The 25,859-nt window shown below is 42.0% G+C and overlaps 1 protein-coding gene across 9 annotated transcripts in view; it reads left to right on the forward strand.

Annotated features, from left to right (window-relative positions):
• Positions 1-25,859, forward strand: part of RBFOX2 (RNA binding protein, fox-1 homolog 2) — a 173,671-nt gene that overhangs the window by 132,616 nt on the left and 15,196 nt on the right. For 6 of the 9 annotated variants that reach the window (XR_001876191.1, XM_017823353.1, XM_017823354.1 and 3 more), the window contains 7 exons: positions 3,459-3,512; positions 12,752-12,844; positions 15,603-15,663; positions 18,009-18,062; positions 18,204-18,296; positions 19,419-19,551; positions 24,853-24,892. Coding sequence is in view for 8 of the 9 variants with exons in the window: in XM_017823353.1 (XP_017678842.1) it covers positions 3,459-3,512; positions 12,752-12,844; positions 15,603-15,663; positions 18,009-18,062; positions 18,204-18,296; positions 19,419-19,551; positions 24,853-24,892 (528 nt within the window). In the remaining variant the exon portion in view is untranslated. The remainder of the gene's footprint in view (positions 1-3,458; positions 3,513-12,751; positions 12,845-15,602; positions 15,664-18,008; positions 18,063-18,203; positions 18,297-19,418; positions 19,552-24,852; positions 24,893-25,859) is intronic. The other 3 variants (XM_017823352.1, XM_017823358.1, XM_017823356.1) reach the window with 1 other exon arrangement.

Genomic DNA, 25,859 nt, shown 5'->3' on the forward strand with positions numbered 1-25,859 from the left:
CAGACAAGTCTATCAGCCCAGTGACTCGTGTCTTCAGGGTCAGAGATTAGACGGTTAGTCCTCAGGGATGACTTAAGCATGAGACTTGTTTCATTTGGCCAGACCCTCTGTCTGTTGGATCATAGAAACATGCCTGTATGCACGATTTAAAAAAATTATTATGGAGGGCACTTGGTGTTAACCCTTGTATTTAGATGGCCCACCATTTTCCATACAAAAATTGTGACCTTTCAGTAAGGAGCTCTTAAAACTTATTGCACTGTTGACATTTGGTAGGCGAAGCACCATCGGAGAACAAAGTGCCTTTTTATGTTCCACTAAATTAGATTCAGCTTTGAAGGAGATATACACTGTTAAAATGAACTAGTTCTTTTTTTCCCTGCTTCCATTCTTCAGGAAAATTCTGGCATGCTACCAGAAAAAAGTGCCTCCAGTGCTGGATCTGCTGTAACTGTTGCAGCAGCGAGGACAAGAGTCATGGTGTTAGGAGCTGTCAGAGCAGCTGTGGCAACGGCAACAGCAGAGCCTTGAAGAGCCCAGGGCACAACCTACTGCCTCATGGTCATGCTGCTTTCTTCCAGGGATTTTCATGGAGTCGGAAGCCCCTCCTCAGCAAACCTCGGTTCAGCAGTTAACCCCTTTTTAGTCTGTTCTTCTCTCCCAAGGAGGTCCTTCCCTCTTGCCTCTTCAAACACCCACAACTCCTAAGCAGAAAAGAGATTGGGGCAGTTTGCATGGGTGGATGTAGCCTATTACAGTAGATGTCAAGCCTCTGCTTGCTGCAGCCACAGGATTTAGTGATCTTAAAGTCTGTCATCTAGGAAATTACGTACCTCCATCATCTGCTAGGCAAGGAGGCAAACCTGCCGCCTCTCATAGAGCTGGGTCAGACTACGTGCGTTCAGTGTTACCATCAGCATTTTGTAAGCCACAAGAAGTTAAACACACAAGACAAGATTTCCTGTTGGTGTGGAAACCCTGTGGGAGGAACTCAGCCCAATGGGACTGGGAGGCAGTGCTGGTAGTACTACCCAGGGATCCAGGCCCAGCTGGGTGTGCTGAAAAGGGAAGATGGCATGGCATAATTATGCACCAGAAGCTGCACACTTCGTTTGCTTTCAGGATGATTCTAATAGGGTAGAATGGTGATTTTGGCTTTGAAGATTCTGAAAATAATTTTGGCACTTGCATTTATCGAGAGGCTGGCTGTTTGAGTGCGTGTATGGCAACGCTTGCCAGCTGAGGTGATGTGGCAGGGGACAGATCCTGCTCTCAGGCAGGGTCTGCTTTCTGCTCCCTTGTGCTTCTTAGAGCCCTAATGCTCACCTGACCCTTTAAGCCACTACAGATCAGTAAATTGTCAAAAAAAGCTTTGTATTTATTCCTTTTGTTGGGTTAGGTTTTTACAGAATCATTGAGCTGTACAGTTTATCTACAGGTGAGAATGAAAACTGAGGCCATCTCTAGGAGGCTGGTGAGACCAGACAAGGAAGGACAAGGGAGCAGAGACAGCTATTCCGCAGCCACGAGCTTTTAAATTGGTTCAGCCCATGTCATGTAATGATGCTGGAATAGTCTACCAGGAAAGCAATCATAACTGATTTCTTTCATGGCAGTGCCCAAGCCATATGCAACAAAGACAATAAAAAGCAATCAACGGTTAATCTTCTTTATTGACAAGCCCACGCCAAGCGTGGGATAGAAATAGAAAATGTATTTTAGCGGTGATTGGCACAGCCGCAGTCAAAAGAGGATCCAGCATGGATCAAGCCTAAGCTATTGAGATGTTGAGGTTTCCTTTCAAGGAAGATGCGTGTTTACATTAGCATTATTCAAACTTCATATAACGTGGAATATTGTGAATTCAATTGTTCTTGGGATGAATAGAAGATCAAGTATTGTCCTTAAACAATAGAACAGCAAAAACAACATCTGTGAACCAAGATCTTCTTTTTAAGAATGGAGAATGGAAGCGGACAGAAACTATAGCTAAAATTGTTGGAAGGGGTTTGCTTGCTTGCAGACAGTTGTGGAATACTTGTTCAAGGAACTTAATAGCTTTTTGTTGCTTTACATATTCAGAACTTCTCCTCAGCCATCATGGCTCCCTGTTATAAATGTTCCATGTTTTCAAATCTAGCCACGAGCCTTTCAAGCAGGACTCCCACAAACTGAGTATTATACCCATTTGACTCTGAATGCAAATGTTAATTAAAAAAAAAAAAAGGCAAATACTGTATTAAGAGCAACAGGCAAAAGGGAGAGAGAGTGTCCCAGTGCCTGGAGGCTGTGTTCATCACCTTTATTTTCTTGCTGACTCTTCCTTTATATGCTACCAAACTTTTGCAAGTAGTGAGATCAAAACGATGTCATTGGAAGCTTTCCTAAAAAATGGGATAGGAAAAACACTCAGATGTAGCATTTGTCTGAGCACAGTATGTCTCTCTAGAATGAAGACTACTTATATACATGGCTCCTGAAAATGACATCTAGACCTGTCTTTCTAGAGAGCAGACCTCCAGTTTGGAAATAGAGCCATGACAATTCTCGAAGACAGAGGGGCCTCTGAAGTGATGATGTTTTTAGCTCTAGGTTACTGATTTGAGTCTGGCCACTTCAATAGAAATATTTTAATATGTTTCAAGCAAGATGAAAGATGTAATTCCACAGAGGTGGTAAATCTCCTCTCTACCATGTAACTCTTGTTTTCCATTTTGTGTTCTGTGCTAAATAGGGAGCTCTTTTGAACCCATTGATACAGAGCAAAGCTCTCCTTAGGGTCTCCAAGCTGAGACAGAGGTTAGAACCCTGTCACATGTGGTAGACTTGCACAGGCCATTAACAACATGTCACAGGTTGAAGCTGAATTATCTTTTTTCTGAAAAACAAACTGTTGGGAGTTTGCCATTTTTGTGGTTTCTGAATCTGCCATCAATTCTTTTAAAGGCTTGGAGTTTTGGTAAATAAGAGGAAAGGAGATTCAGAGTTTGGAATCTCTGAGGTTGGGATGTTATGTTACTATCCCTTCCAGAGAAACATCATTGTTAGGTTTCTCTTTGTGATAGCCACTTCAGGAGGAAACTGAAATGCTGAATTACATGTTAGAAATGTTGTTAGATGCCTGAGATGTTGTAGATGAAACAGTAGAATGAGGGAAGAAAGAATTGTTTAGATTAAAAGCAGGAAAGATGAGATACCTCAAATCCCTGAAACTCTTCTGGAGATTGTTTTTCTTCCTGTAGACTTTTGTGAGAAAACCTGGGGTTTGTTACCAAGAGGATCTGCATGTCTTAACCCAAGAGAATTGGGTCACGTCACTGGGATTTTATTCCTTTGCCTGTATGCTAGAAATGGAAATATTCTCACCTCCCTTCTTGCACTAAGCCAGGTCCAAAAAGGTAGAAAAAATGAATTGCCAAAAATAAATCTTTTTTTTTTTCCCCCTTGTCTCTCTGCAGCAATTCGGCAAAATCCTTGATGTAGAGATAATCTTTAATGAGCGTGGCTCGAAGGTAAGTCCTGTTTCTGTACCCGCTTCTCTTGATTTGATTGCAGAGTAAAAGGCAGTTCATTGCCTAGAGAATATATTCGGTAGAGATCAGCAGGAATTAGTGTGATGGGGGAAGGGAAAAGCTATTTTGGGGACTGTCTCCTGTTCCCTCTGACTGGAGACTCTGAGCATGGTCAATTCTGGGCAGCATGTACAAATGCTCCTGGACACTCCTGTCTGTAATGTGTGATCAGGTTCCACAGCCTTTTGAACAAACAGGGAGTTGGTCGGTTGAGCCTTCATACCAAGCTGTTCCCATTGCACTAGCAATGGCTGCCCTGTGGGGAAGGCAGAATAAGATAAAGCAGCTTTGTGTGATGGGAGACTGTAAGAAAAAAGGCTAACTCACCCCCATCCCCCCATTTCATTGCATTAAAATACTTCTGTAGAAAACTGTCATATCTCATATGTGAAAGGATCTTATTTACTCTGTGTTGTAGACTTACTTGGTGCTTCTGAGGCACGACCTTTCATGTTTGAGATATTTGATGCTTAATTTAATTATTCTCATTCCACTTGCCCTGCCCCATGTGGACCTCCCCCACAGAATTTGCATTCATACACCTATTTTCATCTTACAGATATATTAAGAGGGAGGTTTTGTTGAGGGTTAATGGTAATTTATCTCTCTGAAGATGAGATTTCAGATGTTGCTTAGGTCAGCTGCAGAGATATTCAGTGATCTCTGTCCTAATTGGCAATTGGTTCTCATCACATAACCGGTATCACCACAATGACAAATTGATGTGATTCTCTCTCTGCCCAGGAGGTTCAGCACTGGAATAGCAGGGAGTTTTGCAGGTCAGGAGCAAGGTGCATTGCCAAAGCTCTATGGGGGAAGCTTGCACAGTGCATGTCTATACTCTGCTTGACTTAATCAATGCTAAGATTCCCATTTTCAATTAAAACAAAATTTCCCTCCTCCCCACACACACGTGTGTGCACATGTGTGCATGCACACAAGAAGTTTTGAAGTTGCAAATCAGCTAAGCAGTTTCAGTTTACAGTCTATGCCTTTTGCTTGGATTTGAGGTTCACAGTCTTTATGGTGGCCTCTTTGCTTCAACATATATTCTGGGGTATGTTCATGTTCAGAGTTCTCTGCAAATTTCCACCCATGTTGCCCAACATGCATTCCGAAATTCTTCAGTCTCTGTATTAGCTGGAAACCAGAAAGCCATTAATCTCTATATTAAATAAATGAGTCTTAGCCCTTTCCCCATCCTTTATTGTGCTTAATACCATGGTTTTCTTTTGTTTTGATTTTTTACAAGACAGTCTGAAAAAGTAAATACCTATATGATTTAGTTAGAGTGTTTTTCTTCCACGAATGGATAAAAATCTATATGCTTTACCAAAACAATCAGCTGTGCTGAGTTTGTAAATATTTATTCTGCACTCTGCTGTTCTTTTGATATTTATAGGCCAAAGCTATCTCTGAATTACTCTTGATTTTAGTAAATTTTGTTTGGCTTTGGGAATAGCCTCTGGCCTCTATCAAATCCCTACTTATTTGGATATTATTGCAAAAGAAAGAGCAAAAGTAACTGGCCTGGCAAAGGGGTGAGCTCTATCTTTCATACCCCACTGCCTGTGCCTTCCAGAGCAGTGTTTTTCCTCTCCACACATGAACTTCACTCTCTCTCTCCCATCCATACAGCCCTGTGTATTAAACACCCACGGCTGCCCTTTCCCTTCTAGGCAACATTGACATTGAAGACTTTTCTATGAAGACTTGATTTATTATTACAAAAAGTACCTTCTTGTGCAGTTGCTAAAGCCCAAGGCTTCCGGTTTTCAGTTAAAACAAAAATTACTGCTGAAGAGTTCCATGACAAATTTTATCCTGAACCCTTCATAAATATTTGGGGAAAAAAAAAAAAAGCAGAGATGTTCTTCCAGTCCTTGACCATGCAGTTTTCTACTGCTTTTTTGTCATCTTACAGCAAAAAGCAGTTACAAAACTGGTAGCCTGTATTGAGGGATGGGGCAGAATCTGAACAGAATGAGAAAACAGCCAAAGAGTTATTTCATGGTATCTCTGCATCCTTCTCTACACAAAGTAATTCCTGTTCTAAAAAGAATGCAAGATTCTTCCTGCTTAGCATGAAAATGGGAGGCCCCAGTGTTTGAGTGGGGTGTAGCTGCACGAAGCACCTGGTATTCACATAATAATGGAAAAACAACAGTTTGGTGATCTGATGGTGAAGCAAAGGAAATGGATCTTTCTGGAGGCTGCTCACTCACTCTTGGGTTCTTCCTCCACCTTAGGAAAAAAATTCTGAATGCATTTTCCTGCCCTGTGGTTTCCATTCTAATCTAATGATATGAAACCTCTCTCTCTTCTTCTTCTCCTCCTCTCTCTTGGGAATCCGAAAGCAGATGCTCCTGCTGCCTGCCTTGTGCTGTGTTCTCAATGCTCCCTTCCCTTCCCCGGGTTCCTAAGGGTTGTAGAGTTTTGTGTGTATGTTTTGTAAATATTTAAAAGGTACACTGATGAATCCCAAACTGCCCTGGGTTCGTCCCCACCCAGCGTGCGATGGGGTCGAGCAGCGCTTTGTCCCTGCCAAGCTGTAGCAGGAGAACTCTGCTGGGATCACTCCAGTGCTGGTCGGTAGGAGAGACTGAAGGAAGCGTGCTGGTTGCATTCTTCCTTTTGAATCCACCTGAGATGACTGGGCAGTTTTCTTCGACAGCCTGGGGGAACTATCAAACTGGCTGCATATTCAAGATCTCTGTGTACTTAGGAAGTTTGGTGACCAAAGAGAGAGCAGAGTGTGTCCACCACAGCCTCAGGTTCTCTCAGAAGCGTTATTTGTTGATTTTCTGTATCACAGCAGAGTAGGAGGCAGTTAATAATTAGTTTTGCTGGTTGTTCTTTCAAAGCAATGTGAATTCTTGTTTTGTAACTCAATTTCTTCCCAGATTCAATCTGTTCAGTAGGATTATATGGGCCCTGGCAGACTTTACACTTACATTGCTTTGTTGTGTATGAGAAAGAAGATACAAACTTTAAACATCCCTTGAATTTAATTTTGTTTGATGTCATTCTATTAAACAAGAATAAGTCTTCCCTTGATCTGTTTCAGGTTTTTTTGCTTGCTTCCAGGAAACTAGCTGTTTGTTTAATTTATCCTGTTTACCATTACATTTCTAGTTCTGACTCAGATCAAGTGCCTTTAAATAGCATTCTGCCCATGGTTGCAGTTTACCATGCACTTCACTGAACCGTGAATAAAACACCTCCAGAGGAAGTTGAGAGGATTCCTGCTCGTTTTGTTAGTGGAGATGCATCCTCTAGATGCGTATTTTATCACTATTGTGCTGAACTGAACAAGTGGACATATTTGCAGAATTAATGCAGTCTGCCTGTGTAACGAGTACCCTGTGGCATTCATAAAGCTGCAGGGGAAGGGAATCCAAGCTCTTTGCTCATCAGCTGTGTACCATGTGGCATTCCAAAATGTGTCCTCGATGACATTCAGAGACCAAGAGTGCATAAGCACATAGCAAAATCTTAGCTGAATAGGGAGCTTTTTTTTTTGTAGCTTTTTAAATCATAAGAGTTCGTATCAGTGCAGATGAGCTCATGGTTTCAGGATACTGTAAGTTTGTCCCTCACTGCTTTCCACTTGGAAGATCCAGATCTCCAAGTTCCTGTATAGGACTGAAGTGACTTGAAGTGCTTCATATTTAATTAAAAACTTAGTTGTATGGTAGGTTACATCTTGTCTTCACAAAGAAATTGCATCTACTGGCATTTGGATTTATGTAAGTAAACCTGTCCTAACTAAAAGCTTGTGCAGGAAGGTGTGTGGGATTTTATGTTTGCAGTTAACTGTAAGTTAAGATAAAAATATGAATACGGGTTTTGATAATTAAGCCTTAAAGACTGTATGCTTACATGTGCGTTTACTTCTCTTTTAATGGAGTAGGTGCTTTGAGTTGAGCCACTCTTGTTCTGGGCCTAGTTTCCCGTCAGTGGAAAGCCCCTTCTTACATGAAATGAATTAGAGGTCTTATTTTCATTTTAATTCTATTTTTATAGATTTTGTTCAGATTTCATCAGTTGAGCCAGAAATACAAATTGTGTTGTTAACACAAAGAGGCTTAAAAACAAATTAAGTACTGGCAACCAGCATGACCTTCTCAGGACACCAAATCCCGTCAGAATGCCAGTGGCATGAAGGAGACGTGACTGGTGTCCCCTTATCCTAGTTCACTGAAATAGTTTTATGCCTTGAAGTCTGCAATACTAAACTAACGAGTTAAATTAGTCCATACACCGAACTGGTTTATTTAAACTTGAATTTCAGGCTGAAGTTGATGTTTTCATAGTATAAGCTGGCTTACTGCTCCTGTGGGAGCACCTTCCCAGTAGTGCTCGTTTCACTGTGTAGGGAATTGAATCTAGGGTGCTAAATTGGCAAAATACTGATGCAGCAGGAAGACAGAGACAGAAATAAGCTTGTTTTCAGCCAGTTTAGCCTGTTGAACTCACAGACCACACAGTGAGATCCACGATCGATTGAAGGGAGGAGGAGCAGCACACGGCCGGGGATGACGTGGGCCGTGAAGCCCCTGACCTGGGCTGGCTGGAGCTACCCTGAAGCCCCAAGCTCTCACTGGACAGCAGTGCTAGCTGGATTCCCGCTGCCACTGCCGGCCTCTGCCCCCTCCTCTGTTCTGCAGCAGGGATCGGCAGTGGGGCGACACAAGCTGGACTGTGGAAATGATACAGCTTAAAAATAGCCCTGCAGGGTTTTTTTGAAGATACATTTACATTTTTTTTAGCCAGATTAATTCCTGTATCTGCCTCACCAGATCACACAGGTACGCAGATGGGTGTTTTACATGTATGCTTTAATGCACTCGAAGTGAGGCACAGGGCAGGGAGGAGCTGGAAGAGCTGCTGAAATGGTGGCAGCTTGTTTTATGCTGATTCTCACCAATTGAAGGGTGCGTTTGTGTGTGTGACTTCAGGAAGATGTTTTCTGGATTTTTTGGTGTGATGCTGTCGGTGCATTCAGTCCTGCTCATCTCAGGTGGATTATAGCTGAAACCCTCCTAGTCTTTCCAAATGTCTTGCAAACAGGCAGCCTAAACTGCTGCCTCTTTGGCCGTTTTTTTCAGGCTTCTAAAAGTTTGTTTATTATGGAAATAAGGGAAAAGAAACAAAAGAAAAAAACTTGGTTTGAACCAAGCACAGCAGCAGATGACAGCAAGGCTGGTTGCTGGCTGTGTGCTCCAGTGGTACAAGGCAAAGATGCTGCTGCTGGGGTGACTGGTCTAAACTCCATGACAAACAAAGGGATAACAGTGCATGGATTTCAAGGGGCTCTGTTTAGTTTTCTTTGGTTTTATTTTTTTATTTTATTTTATTTTTGTTGTTGTTTTTTGTTTAATTTCTGTGTTCTGGCCACACCCAGGAGAACCGTCTGCTTTTGATTTCTCCCTTTACGGTTACATGGTAAATTTTCTTTCTCATTCTTCAGAGATGGAAACGTTCAAATACTATATATACATTTATTATTTTTTTTTTCACTGCTCATCATGTTGCTTGTTATTTATTGCAGAGTCTGAGGCCAGACTAAAAGGGTGGCAGTTACTCGGTCTCTTCAGGCCCTTTCAATAAACCTTTGGGTAAAAAGGGGTTAGTCTGGTACTGCAAATTACTCACTAATCCTAAAAATGTTGTTGGAGTTTAGTGTTCGCTGGGTCAAACTTATTTTCTGCTTGGGAGAAGTTCATGGCAGTTACTGATGGGGAGGAATTGTTGAAAATTTCAGCCTTGTTATCATAACAGCATTATTAAACCCAAGCTATTTGTATAATCTAAATTTTAGAAGCCCTAAGTCTTTTTTTTATCCAGGATCTTCCCTTCCTCTGACTCCATACCTACCACTATGGAGCAATCCAGTACCTGCTATAAAGCTAAGCTAGTAAATATTGGATACCTGCCATCTCTTTTTTTTTTCCTTCCTCCTTTCTTTCTTTTTTTTTCCAAGGTCAAGACAACCTTGAGGAGGGAAAACTGAGAATTGTTTGTTGTATGTGTGTAGTTACAAATTAATCCCTATTCTTTACAGGTCATCTATGAGAAGGAAAAAAAGTATATGTATGTGCTTTTTTCTCTCCCACATCAAAAATATGTGTATATATATATATAATTGCTAGTTTTTAAACTTTGAAATAACAAAAATGTCAAGCATGGCTCACCTGTTTTTCCTGATGAAAATTTGAATGTGTAAGAGATGCATTAATATGACAAACCAAGAGGGCACAAATACTGACTCTGCCACAGTCAACTATATAAAGCATTAATTCAGCATTAACATTAAATGGTTCTCAACAAAGTGAGTTGCTAAGGACTGATCTGTCAATATGGTTAATTAGTTATGTTGTTCTGAATCAGATTAATTCTGGTTTAATTCACATTGTTAATTATATTCCTATAGTCTGCATGTGGATTGTATGCTACCTTGAGTCAACTTAATAAAAATACTGAAAATTCCTACTCAGTTTAAAGATAATTAATGCTAATGTAGTTTTTAAAAAACCCATACAGACTTCACTAATTGCAAGCAGATGTGAATTAAAATAGTCTTAGTTTGGTTCTAGCCTGCACAGCTTAATGTCTAAAAAATTACCTTCCATCTGCACTCCAGCTTTCAGTTCACATCATCACCGAAGACATAAATTTCATTCAGTCTCCACAGGCTTGTCTAGAACAAACAGAAATTTTAATGTAAAAAGAGAAGAGGGAAATAGAGATTCGTGTTGCAGTCCTTACCTCCCCTCCTCCTCCAGCCTTTAGAAGATACTTTTTCCCCATTATACAGAACCAGAGGGAAAGGTGTTGCTCTATTTCTCAGGCTTGCCTTTCTCTGTAGGGGTTCTTTGAAGCAGACACAATACCCTATTCCTTCATAATCAGCTTTGCTATTACACCCCCTGCACCCCCTTTGGTTCTCTGTGACATATTTGAGAGTTATATGCAGTTGGGCTGTTTTATTAGCCCCTGTGTCTGTGGCTCTGATTTTAAATCATTTAAACAGCAAACTTTTATGCTGTTCTGAAAAAAGGCATCAGTCTGATATTTATATAGCTCCTTATTTATAGCTGGAGAAATGAAATTATCTGAAGCTGTAGATTATTGGGTTGGAGCCCAAAGGAGCACTCTTGTTGATCTCAACATTGCACTACTTGGCTAAGTTCTTTTTATTATTGCTGTTTGAGGTTTGGGGGAAGTTAAAAAAAAAAACAACAAACCAACCCCCCCCCCCCAAAAAAAAAAAAACTCAAACCAAACAAACAAAAAAAAAACCCACACAAACCAACAACAAAAACAACCCCAACCCTCCATTTTACAAATGTGTAAGAGTTTTGTGCTGGAAACCTAGCTGTGGGTTGTAAAAGCCAGCTTGTCAAATGGCTTGGACTGTTTGATTAGTATTGTAAAGACCTCTAAAAAGCACTTGAAGAATAATGGCTTGCTTGTGTCTCATTGCTAACAATGCTTAGAAATCATTATGCTATCTGTTTTTTGGGGTGTCCAGTCCATACATATGGGACCCCAAGGTGCATGGAGGAGGCCAAGTGGCTAGCATGCCATTTCCCTGACAGGCATAGCTGTAGATCACTCTCATCACCTTGCTTTTCAATGAACATTGTGAGGTTTCCATTGCATCAAATGTAAGCTTTGTTGTTCTGCTCCTGAGGGTATTGAAGCTAGTGGAGATTAAACCAGTACATTAAATCAGTATTTGCTTTATCCCAGCCACAGGAGCCAATTACTTCTGTTCTTAAGATACCTTAAAAGCAGAATGCAACAACATTTTTCGTTTGTGTCTGCTCTCTATAATGGCATGAAGAGAATCTCCACAGTTGTCCTTATTAAGATGCCATTTGTTACTAGTTAAAATCCTAATTCACTTAGTCACGTTGGCTCTCTTTTTAATGTCAGCGCATTCATCTCTGTGGAAGGAAGCATGATCTCTTACCCTGCCCTGCTACACGACTGCACGAGTTGGCAGCAGCATGAGCATGTAGGACAGGCGTGTTGCGTGTGCCTTCATGGATGCGGTAAACCTAAATTCGTCCAGCTAAAGCAACGTTTTGGCAGTCCTTGAGCCTTTGTGGTTGCGCCAAGCAGGGCATGTCAGTTTTTCTGAAGCTTTCTGGTCTAACTAGGCAGAGATCTGTTGCTATCCACAGCCCAGAGGTTGCCATCTCAGAACAAAGCCAAGTAAGGTGGGTAGCAGGGTAGGAGGGAGGTAGCAGTGGGTCAGCAGTGTCAGACAAAACCTACCTTGACCAATGAATCGGTATTTAGGTGTTTAGATTTACAGTCAAGTCCAACACAGTACTCAGAGATGGGAAGATTTTGACACTACAGTATGTGATACTCTAAATCTTCACATTAAGTAATGTTATTTGATGGTGCCACCTAGAAGCCCTGCTTACTTTCAGGGTCTCATATGTCATTAGGGAAGTTACAGGCTTAGGAGTAGACATGAGCTGTGCCCCGAAGAGCTTACAAGGGATGCTTTACAAAGAGCCCTTCCTCTCAGCAGTGTTCTAAGGTAGGTAATTATTATTGTCTCCATTTTACAGGTGGAAAAAGCAAGGTTCAGTGTTTGATTTGCCCAAAGCTTCGCAGACTTCCTGGTGCCAGGCATGAACTCAGATTGCTGCTTGCTCTTGTAGCAGTTTCTCAAGAGAACAAAGTGCTGCTCAATGTCCTGTACTGTGTTGGGGTGGGTGGGGGTCCTGCAAAGCTATTAGCAGAGGGGAGAGAAGCCCTGCTTGGGCTTGACCAGCTTGCCTATGTTGGAGCAGGGTTTAGTGTTGTTTAGTGCTTTTAAACAAAAAAAACCCAAAGAAAACAAAACAAAATGAAAAATTGTCTCGAGTAACTTTGTACTTCTTTTTTGGTCTGGCCTCAATTGCTTTTATGTTTTCTTTTTTTTTTTAATTACTCTTATTATTCTTATTATGATTACGGTTCCTTTTTTTATTGAATTTAATTTCTTTCATTTATGAAACATGCATGAACCAACAATGTGACTCTAGGAGGTTATTGCTGAGTTGTGCTGATGTTGATTTCATACTGTGATATTTTTTCTCTATTTACCTAGAGATCAGTATTTCAATATATAACGATGTGCATGTTTTCCCCCCTTCTCCCGCTGCATGCAGGGATTCGGGTTCGTAACTTTCGAGAATAGTGCTGATGCAGACAGGGCCAGGGAGAAATTACACGGCACCGTGGTAGAGGGCCGTAAAATCGAGGTGCATGTCTTCAGTAATTCAATTTCTTCTTTATATTTATTCTTTTGATTTCTTTTTGTGTCTTGCCTCACTTATTTCACATTTGGATCCCAGTCTTGTGTGTGCGTGTGTGTTTGTGTCTGTGTCCTTCACCTCCCTGCACTGAAATGTATAGAAGTTTACACCCTTTACAGAATATTTTTATTGTTGTTTTGGGTATTTTTTTCTTTTCTTTCTTCTTTTATTATGTTTTATTCCCACCCACTCCAAATTTTTGCCCTTCTGCTGTCTTGATTTTTCCTTTGCTTCAGTTTGCGAGGCTCCGATTTCCTGTTACCAGGCCTGAACAAAACTAACTGAAAGAGTACTGTCCAACTTCTAACTCTGTGTCCAAAAAAGAAAGCAGGGGGCCAGTCAGTATCCTCTCTTTCCTCTGAGGCCAGTTCTCCTCCATGCAAGTGTGAGATGATGCCTGTGGTGGGGAGGGTTTGGGAGACATGGGGGCGGAAGCCCCAAGTGGGCTGTGCTATACACATTGCTGGTTTCTGGACCTGCCCATGGTCAAAAGTAGTCTCGGTGAAAGCTAATTCTTAAAGCTTCTAGCTCTCGCCGCAGGGGAGGGAAGGGTTAATGTGTGGCTGGCCAACATGACCAGATGTTGGGCATGCCTGGTATTGACCAGTTTGGTGTTCCACTGTGTTGAAGGCTAACTGGCATCATCCGTCTCTCCCTCTTTCTTAAAAAAAAAAAAAACAAACCACAACAACAACAAAAAAACCCAACAAAAAACCCAAAAAGTAAGAATATTGAAACAGAAAAAGCCACCGTTTTTGAGTAAGATGTCTGCATATTTTGCTTTTTTTTTTTTGTTTTGTTTTTTTATTTCCCTTTCCGATGGTTTAGTGTTTAGGGCCCTTCACTTGACTCACTCTTTCCATGGTAACTATACACAATGCTGGCGATGGTACGAGTTGGCGGTAAGTGAAACAAAAGCGCTAGAGAAGAAGCTTTTTTCTTTTTTTTTTTCAAATTTTTCTTAAAATTACAAAAAAAATTAAGAAAGAAAAAATCCATCTGCCATCTCACATTAACACTACGAAATGTGATTTGACTTGTTGTCCCCACCCACCTCCTTCCCCCTTCTCCCCCTTTTATTTTCAATGCTGTTGAGTAATGCCGCCTGGACTTTGGATGTACATATTGTTTTGTAGCAGTCTGAGCTGTTTGATTACTGACTTCATGGTGATTTCCCCTTGCACATCTTACTCAGAGTTACTGAACTCCAGTTTGGCTGGTTTTTATTAATGCACCCATTTCCTCTTCTCTCTCTCCTGCCCCTTCTTTCTGCTGCTCTTTCTATCTGAGACCTGTTTGTAGCTGTTACTGTTTGTTTTCTCTCTTTTTGTTTCTCCCCCCTCCCCAGTTTATTTCTTTACTAAGTTAAATGCAGCTGTTGGTCTCTTTGCTGACTGGTGGTTTCTGATCGGTTCTGGCAATTTTTCCTTTAAGTGCTTGTGTTGCACTTTGCTGTAGCAGCTGATTTCAGGCACTCGCTCCATCTAAATGATTGTTTGTGAGACCTTATCCCCTCACTCCTCCCCTCCCCACCCTCTGAATCAATTGTGGTGTTTTATTTTCTTTTTTTTATCTGTGTGTGTTTAACTGCATGCTCTCAGTCTCATCATTGTTGTTTCCCATTCTCTCTTTTTAAATGTGTAATGTTTCTATTGTTTTGGGGCTGAAACAAGAGTAAAATGTAGCTCCGGACTCCCCACCCTGTGTACGCTCGCCATCCATACATCTCAAGGGCCCGAGGCAGCTTTTATTTTTATATCCACTTTTTTCCTTCTTCACCCTGGCCTCAATTCACATTTGGCATGGGTTTTGGTAAATTATTGATGATACATGAAGACTTCACCCTCCTTGCAGGAACTTTGAGGCTGTCTGGCACAGGGCTGCAGTAACTTGGCTTCCAAACTAGTCCATCTTTTCTTTATCAGCACCATCTCTGTGGTAACACCCCACTTGCTTGAGCAATCAAACTGCTTGGAACTATACAGAGCTCTGCAAAGAGGGTGGAGGGCACAATAAAACCAAAAAAAGACCCAGGTCTGCTGCTATGTATTTCTTCTTTTTGCTCTGTGAAATATGTGACAAGGAAAAAATAATCTGGAAAAAGATTTTAAAATTTTGGGGAAGAAATCAGTGAATATAGACCATCCAAACAGTTCGTGGTGTTCCAGAGACTTCCTCAAGCCTTGGGAGTTCAAATCTAAAGCCGATGGACTCCAAGCTACCTTTTTCTATCCAAAAGCATGCCTGCCAGAGACCTGCTGGGCCCCAATTCCAGCCGTGAGCTTGAGAAACAGGTCAGTTTGTGTGTCACCTGGTTCAGTTCCCCTGCCCTGGGCTGCAGAAATTATTGCTGCCTCTTGAACAGAACCTGGACAAAACATCAAGTTTTGCCCTTTGGATCACTGAGCTGTAAATAATCCTGTGCCGAAGGATGGCAGGGCGGTGGAGAATCTGCACTTTACTCTCGTTGGCCTTTTGTTTAATGCATAATTTTAAAATGCCACATTTAACTGTAACTTTTATAATTAAATGGCAACTGTTAAAAGTAATTTAAAGATTGCATTAAATGTAAAATTAATTTTTTTTGCTCAGAGAAGTATAGTGTGTGTGTGTGTGTGTATGTGTGGTATGTGAGTTTTCCACCATTTTCCCTAACGTCCTATGCTTCCTTCCCTCTCCTCCCCCTCCCCTTTCTTACTTTTAGGTTAACAACGCCACTGCGCGAGTGATGACCAATAAGAAGATGGTCACACCTTACGCAAATGGTAAGAGAGACTGTTTGTACTACTGATGAGCTGAAACGTTTGAAGAAAGACGAAAGGGAAAAGTCATGACCTCTCCTCAGGACCAAAAGAAACCAACAAAACCCCACAAACCCTAATTTATTCTTCAGTCTAACCTGAAAGTTTTTGTGGAGAAATACCATTTTCCAGATGGAGAAGTGGGGACAAAGAGAAGTAGGGATATGCCCGACATGGCCAAGCTAAGTAAAGATGCCAAGGAGCGATGAGTTGCCTGCCCTGCTACTGCAAACTGATGCTGTACAGTGGGATATGCAGTTCTCCTGTGTCTCATTGCCATCACATAGATACCTAAATATGAATGCTGAAGCATAACTTAAGATGCGTAATTAGCTATATCTCAGTTTAGGTTCTGTCTGTAAAACTATAGCTGTCCCCAAGTAACCAGGAAAACAGAGGCTTTGCACTGCTTCTGTGCTCGCTTTTTGTTACAGATTTTGCTTGTGTTCAGTAATTTTCTAGTGAACCTAAATAGAGAAAGGCCAAGTTGTTTGGATAATGAAGAATCCTGTTTCATTGGGATATCTTGGTTCTCTGTACAGTAATTTTATTGCATAGGCATATATAGCATAAAAAGTCATTCTCCTGGCAGAAATGAATGCTGCTCTGATAAAGATTTCGAATCTGAGTCTTTGTCTTGAAACAGGCAGGCAAGTCCTTTTTGGTCTGAAAATGTTCCCAAACAGCTTCAGCAAGGCAGGAAACTGTGTACAGGTAGTTAGTTGCTAGCGTGAGAACCTTTTTTGATTATAACATAAGGCTCTGAAGTCAGAAGATAAAAATTTTATATGTGCCTCTGCTGCTGACCTGTTGAGTGGCTCCTGGCAAATAAATCTGATTTTGGGTGCAGAACTGGGGAAACAGGGCCAGGCAAAAGGGCTGGGATTCTGAGTTTCGGTACCTGAAAGGATTTTGTAGCAAAAGGCAATGCAGCCGTGCTATATTGTCCTGAAAACAAGGGCATAAAGTGTCATGCATGTGACTGGTAACAAAACTTGGTGTACTTGTGAAACTGATAAGAGGCAAGAATATTTTGCTTTTGCAGCCAGCAGTTTAAAGCCCGCTTCAAAGCTATGCAAAGGTATTTAGTATTAGGTCAGGCTTAGGGCATACTGACAGGTGGGTGTACAACTGTTAGTAAATTTGAGAGTTGATTCCCAGTCCACTTGTTGCAGCCACTGGAGTATTTTACCATCAAGGTGGGCAGTGCAGCAGAAGCCTGCCTGTTCTTATAGAGGGAGCTTGCACTGCATCTCTCATTGATAACCTGCCAGCAGATGAAGGGGTGGTGTTGATGGGCTGCAGTTCACAAAGTTTGATTTCTAGAGTGGTTTGAGGTGTTAAAGTTCAGTAAGTGCACCAGGTCTCCAAGACAGAGGAAGGGTATGGATTTATTTAAATAATAAAGCCTGTGTGATTCCTAGCTGAACAGCTGAGATCTTTCCTGAAAGGAATGCTTTGTGGAAGCCAATCAGATTATGTTGTTAGCTTTACACCCCTTCTCTCCCCTATTGGAGAGATGGAGGGGAAAAGGACAGATAGGTTTCTAGATCTGGCTGGAAATATGTTCCTCCTCATACCCATAGTTTTTTAACCCTGTTCTCTAGTAGGGAATCATCTTATGTTGATGATTTGCAGTTCTTGCCAATTATCCAGATTATATTAAAATCAGTTCTCTGTGAAGGCTTTCACCTGAAAAGCAGCACAAAGAATACAGGAAATACTAAAATAACAGAGAGAAGAAAATGTGAGATGAACAGAATGCTAATAGGCTTTATGAACCATAGCTGTGTAATGCAGTTAATGAGGAAATTCAGACACTTATTTTTCAGCAGTTCTCTAGGAAACAAGACAGAACGGTGTTTTGAGAATTCAAGGCTATAGGTTGACTTGCCTGAGATGACAGTCTGGGCCAGTGGCTTTAGAGAGGGCTTGGATCTGCGGTGTTCCTGGTAAAGGAGGGAGGAGTTGGCAGCAAGGTTCAGCAGGGAATGCCAGGTCGCATGGTGCTCACGGCGAATATGCGTATAAGGCAGTTGGCATTCCCTCAGCGGTGCCTCTGCATCTGCTGCGGAACAGCTGATGTTTTGCTGTTCCCTCTGATACAGCGACCTGTACCTAGAACTTGACATTAGAAAAAGGCAGTTGGCCTCCATCTACACCAAGGGGGATTGAGGCAAAGCAGAAATTGGAAAGAGCTATGCATGTGAAGCTGGGGCCGCATGCAAGAGACCGTTCCCCCTACCCATGCTGCCCGTTCCTTCTCTTGGTGTAGATTTTGGCATTCACTGCAGTCTTTGTTGTTTCAGGTTGGAAGTTGAGTCCTGTGGTTGGAGCGGTGTACGGCCCTGAGTTATATGCAGGTAGAGCTTAAGCAGACACTTCCACTTCTGCCATTTAACTGCAGTGGTGTTTGTTTATGTTCTTAATCTGCTGTTTCTTTATAACCTTTTTATGGTTTTGTTTTGTTTTTTCTTTTTTTATTCTTTTTAAAATTAAAATAGCGTCCAGCTTTCAAGCAGATGTCTCGCTCGGCAATGACGCCGCAGTGCCCCTCTCAGGAAGGGGGGGTATTAACACTTACATTCCTTTAATCAGTAAGTAACCCCCGTTGACCCCTGTATTGTTACTGTGCTTGAGTTAACAATGACCCGTTACCCTTCTTCTCTCCAGTCTGTATAATATATACTTGAAAGGATGGGTCTCACTGGGAATGAGTTCACCTTGAGCCAAAGTATACTGTGCAGTTGCTGTAACTTGTTCATCTGCAGTGTGTTGCTGTACTACTGAATGTGTCTTTCTGAACAACAAGGAAGCTGCAGAACAAGGGGAGGGTGTGTGTGAGCAATAGGCCATTCCCTTGCCCCCCCCCCCGCTTTAGAAATTGAAGAAACCAAACAGACAAATCCCTAAAGTACATATTATACAAGCTGCTAAACCGCGAGTCTGCAGGGCCCCTAGTGGCATGTACCTGGACGCACGTTGGGTTGGGTTTGGTTTGTGCCCTGGGACTCGTTCCCTCTCGGTATCTGATTACTACGTGTTTGCAGATGCCTGTGAGGTTTTACGTCATTTCATCACGAGCCAGTTTACTCCAGTTTAAAGTGTAATATAGGCATCACTATATGTGGTGCTGGTTATTGGTCACACTTGTTAAATGAAGGTGGGCTCTCAGTAAACTGGCACTTTATGGGAAGTTTCTGCTGCTGTTATATGGGCTATCTTGTCTTTCAGGCTTTAAAATGAACATACAGAGGATTGGGTGGAAAAGAGTGGGAGGGGAAAGGAGGGAAGAGACTGATGTAAGTTGGTTGACTTTAAGGGCCTCTTGACCAATTATTTTAAAGAGCCTCTGCAGTTTTGGAAGAACCGCGTGCTGTATTGATAGTAACTCCCCGCGCTTCTCAGACTCTAACCAGACTGCATGGCGGTGTCAGAAGGTGGGGGGATTTGAACCCTGTTTGGGGTGGGTAAGGCATGCCAAAACATTAACCTCTTGCATGCCAAACCTCTCTGCAACCCTTCTCCCCCCAAAGGGCCATGGTGTAGAAGGAAGTCTGTATGGGATGCTTGCTGGGTTATAAGCATGTCCCTCTGCAGGATTGATGCAAAACGTCCCACTGCTGTGGAGCTATTGTGTCACTTTGTTTGAAGCCGGTGGTTGTTCTCTGGGAAAGACCTCAGATCCTTTTCACCTTCCACTTTGTCTGTCTTTACAGTTCCAGGCTTCCCCTATCCAACTGCAGCCACCACAGCAGCCGCATTTCGGGGCGCCCATCTGAGGGGCCGAGGAAGGACAGTGTATGGGGCAGTCCGGGCGGTACCTCCCACGGCCATCCCTGCCTACCCAGGGTAAGCACAGGTCACAAGAGCAGAGTGCTCTGCACAACTGTGTCAAATAGCTAATCAGTTAACAAAACAACCCTAAAATTGTCTGGATGGTGAGAGTCAAGATATTGCTAGTGCCAGAGCATTCTGCACATGATGGAATCCAGTGGGGGCACATCTAAATTTTTCCATGTTGAGTTTTTGATTGAAACAATTTTCAGTACTTGTGACAGCTTCAAGCGCTGATGAATTCCTTCTCATAATTTCTCAATTTGTCTATGGGGTGTTTGTCATCCATTGACTCAAATGTTATAGTGCTGCTGAGAAGGACACAAAGAGAGAAGATCTAAAATTCCTGAAAAGGTTCTGCTCTTTGCACTCCATTTGCGTTTTCGTATCCCGGATTGAGGAATATTATCCATTACCTTCATGCCTCACCATCTGGCAGTAGGACACAGAAGAGCCAGTTACCCACAATGGATTTGCTTTCTTTGTTGGAGACGGTTTAAAAAGGTTTAAAACAAAGATTAATCAAGTCCATTAATTTAAAGCTGGGAGTGTTGGAGATGTAGGGAAAATAAAAGTGCAATGAAGCAGCAGTGAATGCATGGCCTTAGCATTCTTTGCCCTCAGACTTTTCACTAGTAATGCAGTGGAATAGATGCTGTTACAAAAGAATATTCCGCTGTTTAAAAGTACAGGGAACTAGGTCCGTATGTGAGTTTGTTTGGGGTTTTTGTTGGTTTGTGTAAATGTGATGGAATGACAGATAAATCAGCAAATCCCTTCCAAACTGTCTTTTTTTTGTTTGTTTCTGATTTTGAGGATGCTTTATTCATATCGTCTCTGGAGTTTTACTTGCCATATTTTCCAGGCCATGTTCTCAGAAAGAACAGGAGTAGGAATGAATCCTCCGAGACAGAGAAGTAGACTGACCTTTTTTTTTTTTTTCTTTAGACTAGGCCCAAAAGGGAAGAAAATAAATCACAAATCTTTTATTAAAAAGAAAGGTGGAATCCACACACATCAGTGCAGGGAGCTGGCCTGATAAACTTACAGTACCTTCTATAGCAGATTAAGTGGTGAGAGCTTCTGTGGCCCTTTCTTTTTAGAGTCTCGGCTGATATTTAAAGTGGAGCTTGAGGAAGCAAGCTGCAGTGGTCATGTATCTGCCAGATTTGCCGGAGAGCAGAACTAGACAATGTTTGTATTTAATTCGCCAGAAGACTTTAAATGAAGCCTCCTGCCTGAATGTTGGTCTTCTGAACAGTGTTTCTTCTGGGTTTTCAGATCCACCTCTTTCTTCTACCACTTCTAGTTCGTGTTATCCTCTAAACATAACCTCTGACCTGCAACTTGTCTGTTGCTCTAAAAATGACCCAGTCAAGTTTTATTAGGAAGTGCTCCACAGCTTAACAGAGAAGCAAAGCTGAGCTAAGTGCTGCTGTCTAGCAGAATATGAAATATTTGCACCAGGGAAAGGAAATGTGCTCTTCATCCCTGGGAGTAATGGCTAAGCTTTCCTAGCAAGAGGCTGTCATGAGTGGGGCACTGGGAGGGCTTGTCTTTGATATAAATCCAGCCTGAGTCCCTGTAAAAGGTTTATTTCAATTTGGAATGTGGGACAGGCTCCATTTATTAGCCATCCCAAATACTGTCTCATGTCTGTATTTACTTACATTACATCGAGTTTTTTGACTGTGCTGACTGATTCCATGTCTTCGTGGGCAGGACACTATGTAGTAAACATTGACAAGGGCAGCAGTAAGCAAGGCAGGTTCACAGATGGCCCAGGACTACACCTAGTCCAAGCACTTCGGTGTAATTAACTGCTGGTGTTTTTTGTCATCATAGTCTGAGTCTCCAAAAGATATTTTGTAGACCAAATTTGTTTCCTAGTGGAATCATACAAAATGTGCTATTGAATTCCATGTTGCAGTAACCTGGACAGCCACTGCTCCATGTGGGCACTGTTGACCTCCATGAGGTCAGGGACAGGCACATGTTCCTGACACCTTGCCCTGCATCAGTTAGTTTCTTCCTGGCCAGTGGAAAGATGACACTACAAGATCAGTCAGCAACACGAGTGACCAAGACATAGTGAGTAATGTGGAAGTACGGTAAAGTAAGCTGCAGGTTAACTCAAACCTGGTGGAAGGAATTGGTTTTCACAAACCTCAGTGGTGTTTAAATTACAAAACTTAACGGTATCACTGCATTTGAGAGCTTAGCAGAATTTAAAAAACACAGAATATAGATTAATAAAAGCTCATTGGTATTGCCATACTGGATCAGACCTGAGGGCCATTCAGGTTAGAGTAAGTTTTGACAGTGTCAAGTGCTAGACCAGAGGAAGGTGCAAGAAATCATAGCTCTTAATGATTTAATATTTATTTCAAGAACTCAAACTAAGATTTACCAGTGTGTAATTGGAATTTCCATACTTATGTATGGACATGGATGTTTATCCAGGGAAGGCTATCCATACCTCAGAAAGCAGTTGCTTAGACTCTTGGAGATGGTGTTAGATAGTCACCTGAGCCTGACTTCGAATACAAATGCCACCTTCAGTTTATAACTGAGATACCACTCAGTAGAAATAAGGAGACCTCTGATATATAGCATGAGTAAAAACTGTACTGGAATATTGCCCTGATTTGTAGCAGCCACGCTTTTTAAATGAGAATGCTGACAAATTACACTTCAGACCAAAAGCTGTAAGAATTTAGATAGTGTGAAAAAAACTTGCCTACTGTAAAACTCTGAAAGCTGAATAAGCTTGATAAATTTTATTTCTCAAACTGTAGGTTAGTCTTTGACTTGTTCGTGGTCATTAAGTACCTATATGAAGAGTGGACTTGCCTTAGTAAAGAGTAATTTAGTCTAGGAGTGTAAATATGTAGAGGATTCACAGGTTCAAAGCCACAGCAGATAAAAGACTAGGTACAAGGCAGCAGGGAGCTTTGGGGGTTTGGAGTGGTTTTTTTGGTTCTTTTTACAGCACAGTCAACTGTTGGTACACCTAAATGATATGCTGGCTGCTTTACAAAACCAGCATAATTCTTTTTCCCGTGGATGTGTTTTAGCTCAGTTAGTGTGTTTTTTGCAGATGACACAGATTTGACGGGCTGCTGGACTGCTTTATGTTTCTGGTCAGGCTACATTACCAGAATGGCCTCTGTGGTTCTCAAATGATGGAATTCTCTCAGTTTTTTGCGAGCATTAAGAAGCAACAAATATGGATATTCTAGCATATAAATAAACCTTGCTAAATTTCAACCCTGCGAGTTGATGTCAGTCAAGTCCTAACTAAAGGAGAGATGGAGGATGCACGTGTGCTTGGTTATTTTGATCCAGGAAGTCTTACTCTTACCTGTTATTAGTGTTCCTTGCAGTTTTCTCTGGAGAGCTGATGCTAGCATTTCTTGCTGACAGAAATAGCGGCCTGATCCAATGTGGTAATGCTTATATTCATCCAACTGATTGTGTTCGGAATAACTGTTAAAACTGATAACCTGTTCATAAACCAAGTCACTTCCTCTGTCATGCGTTTGCCTTTCCTGCAGGAGCAGGTGGAGTATCACTGCTAAAACACTCCTGGTCCTAGATAGAGAACCCAGCAATGTAAGTCACTGCCCCAGGAGCCAAATTCTTTGTTATGTGGTTGTAAAAATTTAGCTTCAACAAACATGATCTTATGGCCTGCTTCTCCCTGCTGAAGTGGCTCCCCTCTTCCTCTAACAAGGGTCTCTATCTTCATACCTGCTCCCAGCGCTCTTGGAGACTACAGTAACTTTGTCCATTGGGAATGGAGTGTACTTTTCCTGGGGAAGACAGCAAGACTAAATTATTCAAGCAGTAGCTAACATGGCAAGATTTTTTTTTTAATTTTATTTTATTTTTTAGTAATAGCATGCAGAATTTTGGCAAGATCTGCTGGGCTTTTTTTGCGTGTGTGTGCCTTACAATAGGTGGGTGTCTGAGGGTGGCAGGCTCTTGGCAGCATTTCACATTTTATCTGATAAGTAAAAAATAATAGTCAAAAGAATAGCTAGTGTTCCATACCTTCTTTTTCCTTAATGCTATGGGTAAGTCATACACGTCAGGTCCATGAACAGCACAGGTGGTGGGGCTAATGCTTTTTAAAGCCTTGAGCAAGTTTGTGCGGAGCTATTGAGAGGACAAAGCAGGAGGATATTTCTCAGTATGTGAAGCACACGCTGAACTCAAATGGGTGGGGGGCATACCCTCTCTTCCTTCCTCATCCTTCCCCAACCCCTGTCCCCAGAGCAAGCTGCATAGTCTTAAGCTAGTGAATGCTCTGGCAAGAGCAGCTCTTTGGGAACCCCAGGCTCTGTTTAACAGTTTTCCTGCTTGAAGTTCTGAGAGAAAGAAAACTATGGCTTAAAGCAGAAAAAGCACCATCCCATGGAAACCCTTCCAGTTGCTCCTTTCTGCTATGGAATAGGTTGTTACTACCAGGGACTCCCACTGCACCTTTCAATTCTCGGACCTTGGACCAGTCACCTAACCTTTTTAGCTCATTATCTCTGCTTGTGAAAGCAATGCATTGTGGGTATTTTTGGTTTTTTCTTTTCAATTACATTTCTCTGTGTTTACTTTGATCAGAATTGATTGACTTGTTTTCCTGAGGTGTTGCATCGGTTCTTTAAGATGCTGAATAATAATACTTTGCATGCTTGTGTGATCAGCCAAATCTTATCGCATGTCTAATGTGCAGGGTAAAAGCAGGTGATGTATGGATGTCAGAAACAAAGTCATGCAGCCCTGTGAAGCCTGAAATATGTAATCAGGCACAAGTCTCTGAACCACACTTCCTGACATAGGTGATTCCAGCCCCCGTGGGATGCCTTCTGAGGGGCTCCTCAATTTCACAAACCCACTTCAGGAAGCCAATGTTTCCACATGCTTAGGGGGTAACTAAACTCATTCCAGGAAAATAACCAAGAGTGGAGGTTTCTAAACCCTTGTTTCTCTTCTTCAGGACATCAGATCTTTTTGAGTCTATATTTATTGTACAAGATGGTGGTTCCCCTCCCTCTCTCCTTCGCATACTGTCTCCCCCTCTGCCCGCCCCTTCCCCCTCTGCATGCCATGGAAGATGACTTGGAGCCGTCTAGCGTGCGTGCGCACACACATTCTCTTGCTGATTTGCTCCTGCCAAAAGCCCAGGTTGTGGATTCATACATCACCTGCCTGTGTAAAACGCATGTGCATGCTGCCGTCCTCAATAACCGGAATGTGTTTTCTGTTCTTTTGTTTTTTGTTTTTTTGTTTTTTTGTTTTTGTGTGGATTTTCTGCAGTGTGGTTTACCAGGACGGATTTTACGGTGCTGACCTCTATGTAAGTACACACACCGGAGCCTTCTCGTCCCCAACCCCTGACAAGCCAGCCTTTTTTTTGTTTTGTTTTCTTTTTCTTTTGGTTTGTTTGTTTGGTTTGGTTTGTTTTTTTAAATATCATTTACTTTAATTTTCTTCTTCCTTGTGGATATATATATTTATATATTTAGGAATGCAAGCATGCTTCTCTGTCACTGCGCTTGCCCCTGGGTGCAAGACCTAAGCCTTTGGGTTTCCTGATCATTGCCAGGGTCAGTTCACTGGGTGTCCTGTCCCCCACACGCACACTGATACTAATCAGCCTGAGAGACGACTAGCAAATTAAAATTTCTCTCAACACTTCTCTCATAATTTGAATATAAAAATAACAGGACTGGTTTAGCCTCAGACCTTCCCTTTCCTTCTCCCCCTTCACCCTCCCCTTTCTCTTCCCTCTTGGGGCCCTTTCAGGTTTGATTTGTGCAGCCCACACTAAACTGAGCAAGCTGTATGTTTAAAAATGTTCATGTGCCACTGGGATGTGGAGCTTTTCCCTTTGGGGAAGACACTGGGACTGATTAAAAATGGAGACTGAGATGCTAGAGTGAAAACTGACATCTGATTTTGCTAGTAGAAATGGTACCTAAATAGGCTAGATTCTCTCATCTCTTTGGGGAATTGTAGAGTACAAATATGTTGAGATGTTCGGTTACAAGAGTCAGCAGCCTCCTCCTGTCTGGGAATTAGCTGTGATACCATGGGAGACTTTGTCCTGTCATTGTCTTTGTCCTACCCAGTCAGTCTGTATTGCAAATCTCCAGGGCATCTATGTTTACCTAGGTGGGTTGTAGATGGAGGTATTTGAACTGGCCAGTGAGAAAAGTGGGAGGGGGAGAGCTGTTGCAGAGCAGGAATATGCCTTTCAAAGCAAATACGTTCAGGTTCACTACTGCCATTGCAACTTGTGGCCTGCCTAGCTCTAGCGGAGT

The sequence above is a fragment of the Lepidothrix coronata genome, unplaced genomic scaffold (genome assembly GCF_001604755.1).
Source record: "Lepidothrix coronata isolate B3197 unplaced genomic scaffold, Lepidothrix_coronata-1.0 Scaffold102, whole genome shotgun sequence".
Taxonomy (NCBI): Eukaryota; Metazoa; Chordata; class Aves; order Passeriformes; family Pipridae; genus Lepidothrix; species Lepidothrix coronata.